The sequence below is a fragment of the Schistocerca gregaria genome, chromosome 3, assembly GCF_023897955.1.
Source record: "Schistocerca gregaria isolate iqSchGreg1 chromosome 3, iqSchGreg1.2, whole genome shotgun sequence".
Taxonomy (NCBI): domain Eukaryota; kingdom Metazoa; phylum Arthropoda; class Insecta; order Orthoptera; family Acrididae; genus Schistocerca; species Schistocerca gregaria.
The window spans coordinates 570,018,918-570,032,562 of record NC_064922.1 but is presented as its reverse complement, the minus strand read 5'-3'; the positions used below and the strand labels follow the sequence as shown (position 1 = coordinate 570,032,562).

At 42.4% G+C, this 13,645-nt stretch overlaps 1 protein-coding gene across 1 annotated transcript in view; it reads left to right on the top strand.

The window, feature by feature from the left end:
• LOC126355907 (acetylcholinesterase-like) overlaps positions 1–13,645 on the top strand; it is a 132,770-nt gene that overhangs the window by 113,586 nt on the left and 5,539 nt on the right. Inside the window, exon 9 of the mRNA XM_050006419.1 lies at positions 7,338–7,476. Coding sequence (XP_049862376.1) covers positions 7,338–7,476 — 139 coding nt within the window. The remainder of the gene's footprint in view (positions 1–7,337; positions 7,477–13,645) is intronic.

The window sequence follows — 13,645 nt, the reverse complement described above, 5'->3', positions numbered from 1 at the left end:
GACATTTTTAATTATAATGTGGAAGAATATAAAAATATAAATTGGTAATACAAACTAGCATAGAACAGAATAACGTGGCTGGACAGTACACAACAAAATTTAGATAAATTAGAAAATTTTTGACTGACTTAGACAACGAATCAATCATTGCCTAAATTCAGTGCAAAAATTAAGTTATAAGGGTGGTGATATGTAAGGTGTCAGGCAAATACAACACCTTCCATGAAAACCCCGTCATGATAAGCAAATCAAGTAGAATGTCACATAGCTCCGAATAAATCGTGACATTAAATTAACCAAAGTAATACGAGTAACGAGTGAGCAAATGGAATACCACAGACTAACACAAGAATGCCTAAGTGCATGTCATACCTTCCCCACCGTGAGACAGGCGCAGCTCCGAGGGGAGAAAAGAGAACAGAAGCCGAGAGCAGAACCGTGTTAAGCTAGAAGGCCCTATGATAAGGGACAGACTGGACACCCACTTCGCCAGCTAACCACTAGGACAACCCCAGCAGCAAGTTTTAGCGTGGAACTTTTCCCATCTCTGTTATATCAAGACCATCCCCCCGCCCATGTTAAAAGCTAGAGCCCTCCATAAGAACAGTATAGATCTTACTATAACATAAAAAGGGCCACCCCCCAGCGGCAAGTTACACCGTGAGACTTTTTCACGTCTCTGTTATGTTAGGACCATTGGATAGACAGAATTTTTGTAGGCGGAGCTTAAGGTTAACATTGAGACTCTGATTGGTTGGATGAAAACACAGCCAGATAGTTTTGTTTAAACCAACTTTGGTTAATTGTAGTAAGGAGAAGTTTGGAGAGAGTTGCTTGTGAGACGGGGAGGTGAGCGGAGCTGTGCCGCCCGCCGCCCCCTGACGAACACCGATGAGGTACGCACGCGATGCCGCATAACAGCGCATAAAGCTTCACTCAGAACTGCAGAAGTCTCATCTGTTACACTCCCTTTTTGCGTAATACTAGTGTCGATCGTCAATTAAAGCTCATGGTGTTCACATTTGCCACTTGAAGGAAAAATCTGAAATGCGATGATTTTTCTGTTATATAGTTATTGAGAAGGCATATCAGCCACTGTAATTTACGACAAGTTAGATAAGTAATTAAAGATAATTGAGGGTCACTGTAGACCATTTTGATAGTTTTCTCTCTTGTGAAACTTAATTTAAACCTAGATTATAGATGTGATATGGCATAGGTCATCCTTCGATCCATTGTAGAACTTGGAAACCCATTCAGGGAATATTCGTTCACATTTTGTTGAACGCATTTGGTTTTTACCATCCTGTATTAAAACATTTCTTTTATCAATAATGCAATTTATAAACAATATTTTATGAGTAGAATAAAATTTCCAATGGTAAACTTAACTGCTTTTTCGACTTTATTTTACCAGCTAACTAAAAATAGGAAAGCCGTGAACCCCTTCCACTAAATTTAGTTAGTATTAAGATTCTTTTACAGGGAGTGCAGTGGAGCTGACACTCAAATCATTAAGTATATGGTTACATCATCGCTAGTCTCACTGAACTTTTCTGAATTCTACATGTCATGTGTGGTCTGGCGTCTCCTTACCAACAACAGGTCGCAGGTTCAAACTAGTCAATTCCCTAAAAAACACGATCGGAGCAATCGGAGCATCGTTGCGCGAAAGTGGTAGGAAGACACGATATAGAACAAACAGACACCACGCAGAATGTTAGAAAGATAGCCTCGTAATACGACCGCACCACATGAGCAGTAATTTATAGACAGAAGCACCAACACAGAGAATAATTTTAGCCAAAGCTCCGTAGGTGAATTAGCCACTTTCTGAGTGACAGATTTAACATGTTCTAGAAAGTTCCTTTTCAGGTCTAGAAGAATGCCTAAATGTCTACAAACAGTGCTGCACTTTACAGGAGGCTTCTCTTTAGAAGTACATATATTTTTTAATGAAAAGACACAGTTAGGTAATTGCCCTTGCACCAATGCTGCATCTGAGCAAGCTCATCCTTCGTCTTTTCCTCAAGTCTCGTCCTGGAGTCTGCAGACACAGCTTCTAGGGTGTCATCTGCGTGTGCAACAACACTTTCAATAGCATCTGCCACATCTAACGGTTCACATGGAAGTTCAGTACTAAGATCCTAGAACAATGGGCCACTTACAGAGTCTTGAGGGCAGTCTTTGGCAACCTTTCTGATTACCTTCCTCTGTCTTGCAATCCACTGGACGCCACGTCTGCTACAATAACCTACAAAGCTCAAGTACAGACATTTGGTGCACCGACATCTCGGAGGCATACAAATATCGCAGGCCACCTAACATTATGGAATGCGCATGTTACGTCATTCATAAGAGAGACTGCATGCTTCGCTGTTGAATTTTCTACGATATGAAGAGCTCTATTAACCGCATCATCTGTACGCTTCTTTTTTCTGAAACCTTGTGGACACGGATTTAGGGCCGAGAGCTCCCTATGCGCTTGCAACTGGTCACACAGCAGACGCTGCTGAACTTTGGCCAAGACGTTTAATAGGCAACTGGGTCTTAGGTGTAATGGCGATACCAGATATTTATCCTTTCCCTTATGAATCACTACTGCTCTAGCTATTTTCCATATTGCCAGATTCCTACCATTTCGCAACGCCTCGTTTAGTAATGCACGACCTGACGGTAAATGCCATCCAGACCTAATGACTTTTCACTTTTGGTCTCGAAAACTGCGATAGCAACTTCTTCCTCTATCCAAGTCATTGAGCCATCCTCTTTATGAACTATAGACGTAACAGTACGTTTCTTACAATTTTCAGTCAACAGTTTATATGGCCTCCCCCATATGTCAAATTGCATTTGCCTTCATAGAAACTACCCCCTCCCCCCAAGTGTACTTTTTAGTTTTCTGAAGTAATGTTTTTCAGCGCATGTTAATTGTCCTGTGTTCATGGAGCCTCGCAATGCGCTCTGACTTCCCTAGAGCACATTGATAAGCTCTTCTTCTTGATAAAGTTCTGGCCTCCAGAGCATTGTATCCAGACTTTTTTCGATTTTTTTAGGGGCTTAAATGTCCTGTGCCCTTTGCAACAGCCCAGTTAGTAACTGCGCACACAAGTCAACATGTACTGGAAGCGATCCCATTGGAAATTCTGCAGTGTAGGCAACTAAGCCATCCTAATACCTTTTCCTGACGTCTAACCCAATCTTGCTTTCCTCCGCTTGTGTCCCTCTACTATTGCCACTTTCCCCTTCGATGAGAACTGCTTTATGGTCACTGGATGTTAGTTACTGGATCACTTGCCAACTGTTAATCTTAGCTGCTCCCATGCGGTTTGTTAAGTGGCGTCTATGTTAATGGCTACACCTGTTCGTCCCTCTAATAGACTCAGCTGACCTTGGACGAAATGTTGGTGCTCCTATGGTGTGTCATTCCTTATCAAGCAAGTGGAATTAAATTGCTTGTTATATCGAGAGGCGTTTAACGAAGATGTACATCGCACAGAGGAAAAGGGACAACACATAATCTGCTAAATCACAACACGGGTGAAACTTTGTGTTGAGTGATCGTGGCGGATGGTCATTGAAGAGTATTTTGTCCGCATCGGTAGCTGCGCGGTCAGCTTACAGTCCAGCTTTCGCAGCCCTGCAGTGCGGACGTGCTGAAGTTTCCGCTCGCACTTGCTATTGTTTACTTCCAGCGGCCGTCATTTACGTGTCGGTTACGTGTTCTAAAACCATGGCCAACCGTTTTCTAAAATCAACCCTGATTCTTGGGAGTGGGATACAACTGCACAGCAGACTACCATTTCAGTGTTTTTGCGGAAGACAGTTCCATTGAAACCAAAACGAAAGAAGAATGGAGTGGACAAAATAGCTTGCCCAGAAAATAGGTTCAGGATAAAATAAGTAGAAGACGAACATGATGAGCATTACAAAGCAACACTGCGGATTGTGTTATACAGACATTGACAGTGACGCTGTAGTAATAAAATGTGATGAGGTTCATGTATCTGGGAAACGAATAAAACAGGATTATCGAAGCAAGGAAGACATCGTAAATATTCTGGCGCTGGTAAAGAACACATTTTTTTCCGTAAAAGATACCCAGTGGTGTCAAATATTGATTTAGAATCGATAAATTCCCGAAATCGAATGTCTTAGTACAGCATTCCTTAGAACTTCCCCTTCTTCTTCTTTGCAGCATGAAAATTTACTGCGGCAGCCCATGCCCTGTCCAGCTTGCAACTGTGTAGACAAATAGCCAAGGGCTGCCGGCGGTGCGCAGCGTGGGCGTCGCCAGCCGCTCACCGAGCTGAACGAAGGCATCTTGGGTGTGTCACCATCTTACGTACTTGTGTGATGCTTTCCGCGTTACACCATTGTTTCGTTGAACTCTGGGTTCTGCTGTGGATCACTGCAAATGGAAGGTGCTACTAAAGAATGTTAAAAATTAAGTGGACAGAGAGGAAAATAGTGAAGAGACAGGAAAAAATCATAGTGACGGGAAAATGTCTACAGAAAACTCTTCCCATAGGAATAAAGACGATAGAGTAACTTACGGTTTTTAAAATTCGAAAGAAAAGCAGAGGGGGAAAATTATATTTTTAGACAAAACCTAGAGTATGGAAAAAACGTGGTGTGATATTTACGTAGATCAGTACAAGGCCGAAAAATAAAGAGAATGGCATCGTGTCATTCGAAACACTGATTACACGAAACATTAAGACGCTGCACATCGTTTTGCATCCTTCCAACAGATGTCACTGTTGTGCGACATACATATAATGGGCGATCAAAAAGTTTCCCTTCGAAGGCTGCACAGTCTAGAAGAGGTACGCTAATCAGGCAAAATCGCAGTGAGCGTGGAGGCAATCATCCCACCGACGCACCAGATTGAAGATAGTTGTTTGAGAAAACACCTTGTCCAGTTGCGTGACGGAACCTTAACTGCCTGCTGCACATCGTTGACCGACAGAAATCGTCGATATTTAAGGGTCTTTTTTAGGGGATTGAAGGCGTGGCAATCACATGGGGAGACATCAGAACGACAGGACGTGTGCTCGTTTCCCTCCCACTTGAGTTTGCGGTACTTCTGCATTATGACAGTTGCAATACAGAGAAGTGCGTTGTCATGAAGCAGCAACAATCCTTGTAGAACGATTCCACAATCGTGGTTTTTCAGCAGATGTACTGCCCCATGCACATTCTTCTTTCTCCCGTGGGTGTCTACCAGTGTTTGTCTTTCGGCAGCCAAGAAAAGAATAGCAGCACGTTGGTCCTGTTCGGATGTGTTTCATAATTACGTCACCATAGGTCATGTTTCCGCATTTACCGTACACACGTCGGAAAGACACGAGTGCCACACTGATCTCCTGCATAGATGTCGGTGTTTATACACCAGCATCAGAAGTGAGCTACGTTGCCTGTACGCTGCAGCAACGTCCTTAAAAGGAAGCCGTGCGGGGGGGGGGGGGGGTAGCCTCGCGGTCTAGGGCGTCTTGTTTCTGTCCGCGCGGCTCCCCCAGTCGGAGGTTCGAGTACTCAAAAATGGTTCAAATGGCTCTAAGCCCTATGGGACTTAACATCTGAGGTCATCAGTCCCTTAGACTTAGAACTACTTAAACCTAACTAACCCAAGGATATCACACACATCCATTCCCGGGGAAGGATTAGAATCTGCGACTGTAGCAGCATCGCGGTTCCGTACTGAAGCGTCTACAACCGCTCGGTCACAGCGGTCGGCTTCGAGTCCTCTCTCGGGTATGGGTGTGTGGTTGTTGTCCTGAGCGTAGGTTAGTTTAAGTTAGATTAAGTAGTGCGTAAGCTTAGGGACCGATGATATCTGCAGTTTGGATCCATAAGACCTTACCACAAATTTCCTTAAAAGGAAGCATTTAGATCGCCTCTTATACATAACACCATTCACCCAAACTAAACATAGTTGAAGGGATTATGCTTAGGGCAACAAGATGAATTAATGTATTTTCAGAAGTTCCAACTACCCTATCCATGGTGTTATACGAGGGGCGTTTGAAAAGTCCTTGAAAAAATAAAAATTACGTACGTGTGTGGGGTAAACATTTTTTTATTTTTGACGTAGTCTCCTTTTAGACTTATACACTTCGTCGAACACTGTTCTAGTTTGTCGATCCCTTCCGAATAATAGGAATTGACCAAGTCTGCAAAATAACTATTAGTTGCTGCAATCACCTCCTTGTTCGAATAAAATCTTTATCCCGCCAGCCATTTCTTCAAATTGGGGAACAATCAGTAGTCCGATGGAGCCAAGTCTGGAGAACAGTGGGGATCTAAAACGAATTGGAACCCTATTTCCAATAATTTTGCGACCAAAAGATGCAAAAGGTCTTTTTTGCGATCCATTCGCCGGCGTTTTTCTTGCATCTCGATTTTCAAACGGTCCAATAACGAAGAATAATATGCACCTGTAATAGTTTTACCCTTTTACAGATAGTCGATGAGGATTATCCCTTGCGAATCCCAAAAGACAGTCGCTATAACCTTTCCTGCCGAAGGAATGGCGTTCGCCTTTTTTGGTGCAGATTCTCCCTTGGTAACCCATTCTTTAGATTGTTTTTGGTCTCAGGAGTATAGGAATGTACCCATGTTTCATCCATAGTGGCGAAACGACGCTTTAAGTTCTGCGGATTCTTCCTGAACAGCTGTAAACTATCCTTGCAACAATTTTGGTCAAACGTGAGCAATCGCGGAACCCATTTTGCGGATAGGTTTCTCATGTTTAAATGTTTATGCAAAATATTATGTACACGTTCATTCGATATGCCACAGTAATAGCAATCTCAAGCACCTTAACTCCTCTCTCATCCATCAGCATATCATGGATTTTATCAATGATTTCTGGAGTCGTAACCCCCACAGGGCGTCCAGAGCGTTCAGCATCACTTGCGCCCATATGGCCACTCAGAAAATTTTGAAACCACTTATAAACTGTTCTGATTGAAGTTGCAGAGTCACCGTAATGTTTATCAAGCTTCTCTTTAGTCTCCTGAGGCGTTTTGCCTTTCATAAAGTAATGTTTAATCACCACGCTAAATTCTTTTTCGTTCATTTTTTGACAATCACTCGACTTCCTTGATTCACACGAATGCCAAACACATAGAAATAGACCAATATGGCAGAAACTTGGGTGCGCTCTTTCCAAAGATGCTACTAACTAAACATGACGTCGATACGCGCCAGTGGCACCATCTCTAGGACTCCCCTCGTAATTGCGTGCTTGTTTTATACGTCAAGTCGATGGGCGCTCTGAAACGCAAAATTTTCATATGTGACAAGAAACCGTATGCTTCTTTCTGTTGCAGGAGTTGGACATAGTGGTGAACTACAATTTCTCTTCCTGCGGACGGATCTGGACATTAGTTATAACCTGGATCCTAAATCAGAAGAGGATCAAGTACGAAGAAACATTCTGCGCCTCTGGACCAACTTTGCGAGATATGGGTATGTTTATATTCCACATTCAAAACAGATTCAGGACCTAAATAAAATAAAATATTACAACCAGCTAGGACTCACGGGCTCGAAACTATACGTGATTACTAATGAAGGGTGATGGGTTGGGAAGGTAGTTGACTTTATTCCAGTTGTGAAAGTTAATTTATTTGCTAAACAAAGTCATCCATACTCAGTTACTCTACTTGTTGCCTTGTACTCGCAACAATACCTTTAAAATGAGTGGTAACCTCACTCACAGAAGTCTTAAAAAGAATTAGTTCAACCCTAGGAAGTATAGCTGCATCTCTTTACATGTAGTAAGCCGGATGTCTTTCTCAAGACACTTTTCCCGTGTGCTATATAAGGAACACGTAATATGTGCTGTTTGACACTTTCCCGACTTAGTAACTGCTTCATTGGTCCACGGGTGACACGTCGGATAATTTGGAAGCTGCACAATATTTCGACGAGACACCTGCTCGTCATCTTCAGGTACATATTGACGTGTTGCTGCAATGGCTCACCAAAATATACGCTGATACATTAGATGAGCGTAGGTGTCAAGGTGTGGGGCTATAACGTCATCGTAGACGAAACATAGAGTACAACGAAATCCAGTGCCACGATCTTCGCATTCGCGACGTGGGAAAAGCGCGGCCCATAAGTAATGTCCCAACGCGCACGCCGGCAGTGTGTTGACGCCCCGTTTAAGTGTGCAATCGGCCTGGGTTGCCGAGCGGTTCTAGGCACTACAGTCTGGAACCGGGCGACCGCTCTTTCGCAGATTCGAATCTTGCCTCGGGCATGGATGTATGTGATGTCCTTAGATTAGCTAGGTTTAAGTAGTTCTAAGTTCTAGGGGACTGATGACCTCAGACGTTAAGTCCCATAGTGCCCAGAGCAATTTTTTGTGTGCGGACTTTCATTCTCCGTCTGCGGTGACTCGGATTCGTTCGTATGCTGCCGACGATGCCTTAGCACCGCCAGTGCTGGCTCCTTTGCCTTGCTGATTTGAAATCCCGTGTCTCTATTGGTCAGGTCGTTACTTATACGTATTTCGACTGCTTCTTTAATGATGCATCTAGAACCAACTGACTTGTTAGAGAGTTTCGATGTGGTCTCTTTGTTCAGACGAGTACCTTTCGTGCATTCATTAAAATTTACAGGAAATACTTTGGAGGAGGATATCTTACACCTATTCAGACATGTGCTTACCTCGACACATTTTTTATTTAATGAACAATATTTTGAACAGACTGACGGTGTTGCTATGGGTAGCCCTTTGTCTCCCATAGTGGCTAATCTTTTTATGGAAGACTTCGGGGAAAAAGCACTTCAGTCAGCGGCGTTGAAGCCTAAATGTTTCTGGAGGTATGTGGACAACATTTTTGTAGTTCGGCCACACGGAGAAGCAACGCTTCCTACATTTCTGGAACACCTTAATTCCCTCCATCCCAGCATTTGCTTCACCTTGGAAGCGGAGAAAAATGGAGATCTCCCGTTCCTAGATGCCTTGGTCTGCAGAAAAGAAGATGGTTCCTTGGGTCGGTGTGTGTTTCGTAGACCGATTCACACTGACCTATATCTATAAGCTACGAGCTGCCATGACCCATCTCAAAGCAGTGGCGTGTTACGGACTCTTGTTTGTAGGGCCAGAACTATCTCAGATGTAGGGGGCTTATCAGCAGAGCCTAGTCATCTTCGCTCCTTGTTTTTACTAAACGGACACTTGGATAAACAGATCCGTAATGCATTTTAATTTGTACGCACTAAAGCTCAAGAAAAGTCAGAAGAAAAGAACTCCACGGGGATGGCTTTCGTAGCGTATGTTGGTACATGAAATAAAATGTGTCTTCCGCCATCCAGCGTTAGTGCAGACTTTGCTGGGTTCTCCTAAATATAACCGAGGTCTAAGGAAACCAGGGATATGTAAAATCTCGTGTCAGTGTGGGAAATTCTACATTGGCCAGACGTGTCTCACTGTTAAGGATAGATGCGCAGAACATAGACGTCACACCAGACTGGGCAAGCCAGAAAATAAAGACACGGAATTTTAACCTACCAAGGCAGGGGAACCAGTGCTGGCGGTACTAAGGCATCTTCGGCCGCAGACAAATGAATCCGACTCACCGCAGACGGAGAATCAAAGCCCGCACACTTAAACTGGGCGCCAAAACTCTGACCGCGCGCGCGCTGGGCCGCTAATGTGAACATGTTTTACCCGTGGCCTGTTTTTCCTGCAGAAGGCACTGTATGTCGCCGTGCTCTATGATTCCTTTACGATGACGTTATAGCCCCACCCCTTGGCGCATGCGCTTTTCTGGCGAGTCAGCGTATGCATTGGCGAGACATTGCGGCAACACGTCAGAATGCACCTGGAGATGACGAGCAACTAACAGACTTGTCGAAATACTGTGCAGCTTCCACAAAATTATCCGACGGGATGCTCATGAACCAATGAAACAACACGTAATATGTTTGTGGGCTGTACGAGGTGCCTTCCATTAATTTGGGCGAGGGTACTTTACTACATCTGATACTCTGTCGACTAAATGTATCATGAGTGACACAATGGGTAGCCGAATACTAAATGAATATATTGACCTGAGACATTAGAACTCTGGCACCATGTGGTCAACATACAAATGGTTGTAGTGATCCCATGCTCTGAGATTAAGAAGCGGAAAAATATTTGTATTATCTTTTATTGAGGTACAGTAACTTACAGTGCTTTACGTTGTGCACATAGGTTGGTAGAGTTGGCACCACAGCGAAATATAATCAAAGTAGAATATAGAAGGCTTATCATAAGTGCAACAAGAAATTGAAATTAAAGGGTAAAAGCTACAAGAAGTGGATAAGAGTAAGGAGGAAATTTGGGGATACATTTTGCTGTGAACAAGGAAATTAAAAATAGTGTTACAGGTATTGAAATAGAGTCAGAACATCATAGCATGTTTTAAAAAGAATAAAAAATTGTTTCATTGAAATTAAATAACATTTTCAGAATCATAGGAAAAAAAGACGATAGGATTTTCTAAACCAAGCTTCTGTAGTACCTAAAACAGAAGGTTGACAGTCTGTATGGATAGACAATTTATAATTGTTGTTGTCGTAGTCATCAGTCTTCTGACTGGTTTGCTGCAGCTCACCAAGAATTCCTCTCCTGTGCCAAATTTTTCATCTCAAAGTAGTACTTGCAACTTACGAGTATTGGGACAAAGCAGGTTCTGAGCAATTTTATTTAAGCAGGTTGCACACATTTAAGCTCCAGCAAACGTTCAGGAGCAAAATGTACATCTCTTCTTAAGCTGTTGTTATGCTAATTGAAGCCATCCAATGCCCTAATTACAGATCACAGTACTAAATACCACAGATTGTAGAACGAAAGTTGGCTTCCCTTGAATTTCCGCTGTCTTTCAAGTGACTACTTCCTGTTGTGGCACCTGCACCTCAAATCTGTACACCAAACTGACGTGCCTACCCACCTGACAGAACTTAATTTTTTTTTCTCGCAGCCTGTGAACAATGAGTAGGTGGTGACATTCCTTTTATTGGGAAATTCCTGGTTCCCTTCCTGTCTCTGTCTCTTTCATGTAGTTACTACCAGTTTATGTGAAAACATACAAGGAGCCGCTTCGGGAAGCCGTGCGGTCTCGGGCGCCTTGTCCCGATTCGTGTGGCTGCCCCCGTCGGATGTTCTAATCGTCTCTTGGGCATGGGTGTGTGTGTTGTCCTTACCGTAACTTAGTTTAATTTGGATTAGGTAGTGTGCAAGCCTAGGGACTGATGACTTCAGCAGTTTGATCCCACAGAACTTACCACAAATTACATTTATGGACCAATATGTCCAAATACGCAGACAAATGTTTTCATTCCTCCTCAGAATACTGTGTTCCTCTTGGCTAACACTGGGAACAAAGGAAGAGCTAACACAATTGCGATATCAACAATGGCAGGAAATAGTCCATTTGCACTACCCAACCAAATTAATTGTTTAACAATTTACGGGAGTCAAACAGTTTACTTACATCACTCACCACTACCTTACGAAGATTCTTCTTAAAAGGAAAAAAAAAAAAAATTTAAATGCTTGAGAATCAGATGCAAACATCTTGCAAATCAAGTTATTAAATTTCCCTCCAAAACAGATCGTAGCACTAAATACACCTTCTCATACTACACACTTGTTAGCTTCTGTAGCCGCTCGAAAAGCATACTGCTTACTTCGCTGATCAGCCATCTAGGGGGCGCCGTGAGCTCCGCCAAAAGGCTTTGTCCCTGCTGTGTGGCTAAGAGCCGATAGGTTGGAGCATTTGTTATACCTACCAGTGCTGGAGCCTAAGCCGCACCTTCCAGTTGATGGAAGTCTTGTGCTCACTCCTGCTGCTAGCAGCAGCACACTGCTGGATAAGCGGGTGCGGCATGTACACACAGTTTTAAGTGGAATTGCACCCCCAATATCGACTTCGCAGTAAAAAATTCAGTTCACCCAATCCAAAAGGGAGATTTTGTTGACACACCTTGAATTTTTCACACAATATGTAGGTTCTTACTTTTTATTTGAGATACTTTCGAGGACAGGATAAATCAGGATATACATTCATTTTCACATTATTAAGTATCGTTACTTGTGAAAATCCTGTACAACAGTAGGTCATAGGCAATTTTTCACTCCGAGTATTCTCTCATCAGGCAAAAAAAAAAAAAAAAAAAAAAAAAAAAAAAAAAAAAAAAAATGTTTTTATCATCTTAGTATTTGTTACGTCCTTCATGAGAGGACTAGACAATTATCCTCATTTTTGGCTCATGGCCGGGAGCTAAGAGTGTGTTTTACCTCTGTCATAGAATGCCTCCTCAATTTTGAACTCTCTTAAAGTTTTCAAGGTAGGAAAGTCGAAAAAACCTTCTGAAATTAAAAGCAAGCGTGCTAACAGGAATAGGAATTCCACTGTTAAATGCAAAAAAGAGAGCGGGTAGGTGGAAAGAGTACAATGAAAAGGCCTCTATGAGAGGGAATGTTTATCAGGTGTGATAGAAGAAGAAGCAGGAGTGGATTTAGAAGAGATACGGGATCCAGTATTACAATCAGAATTTAAGATCAAGTAAGCCAGAAAGGATAGAAACATCCCAGTAGCATTTCTTAAGTAATTATGAGAAGTGGGAACAAAACAACTATTCATGTTGGTGTGTATAATGTGTGAGTCTGGCGAAATACCATAGACTTCTGGAAAAACATAATCCACACAATTCCGAAAACTGCAGGAGCTGACAAGTGGAGACTTATCGCGCAAACAGCTTAACAGCTCATGCATCTAAGTTGCTTGCAAGAATAATATTTAGAAGAATGGAAATGAAAATAGGGATGCAATAGATGACGATCAGTTTGGCTTCAGGGAAGATAAAGGCACCAGAAAAGCAATTCTGACGTTGCGGTTGATAAAGAAATCAAGGTTAAAGAAAAATCAAGACACGTTCATAAGATCTCAGGCTCTGAAAAAAGTGCTGGACAATGTAAAATGGTGCAAGATGTTAGAAATTGTGAGAAAAATTGGGGGAAGCAATATGGGCAGATGTATAATGTACAAAATGTACTAAAGCAAAGAGGGAATAATAAGAGAGGGCGACCAAGATCAAAGTGCTCGGATTAAAAAGGGAGTAAGACAGGGATGTAGTCTTTCGCCCTTGCTGTTCAATCTGTGCATCAAAGAACCAGTGATGGAAATAAAAGAAAGGTTCAGTAGTGGAATTAAAATTCAAGTTGATTGGATATCAATGATACGATTTGCCGCTAACATTGGTATCCTGAGTGAAAGTGGAGAAGAATTACATGTCCTGCGGAATGAGCAGATTAATGAGTACAGAATATGGCTTAAGAGTAAACCGAAGAAACACGAAAGTAATAAGAAGTAGCAGAAGTGAGAACAGTGAGAAACTTAACATCAGGATTAACGGTCACGAAGTAGATAAAGTGAAGGAATTATACTACCTAGGCAGCAAAATTGATCAAGGAGGACATCAAAAGCATACTAGCACTGGCAAAAAGGGCATTCTTGGCCAAGAGAATTCTACTAGTATCAAACATAAGCCTTAATTTCATGAAGAAATTTCTTACAATCTCTGTTTGGAGCACAGCATTGTATGGTAGTTAATCATGAACTGTGGGAAAATCGGA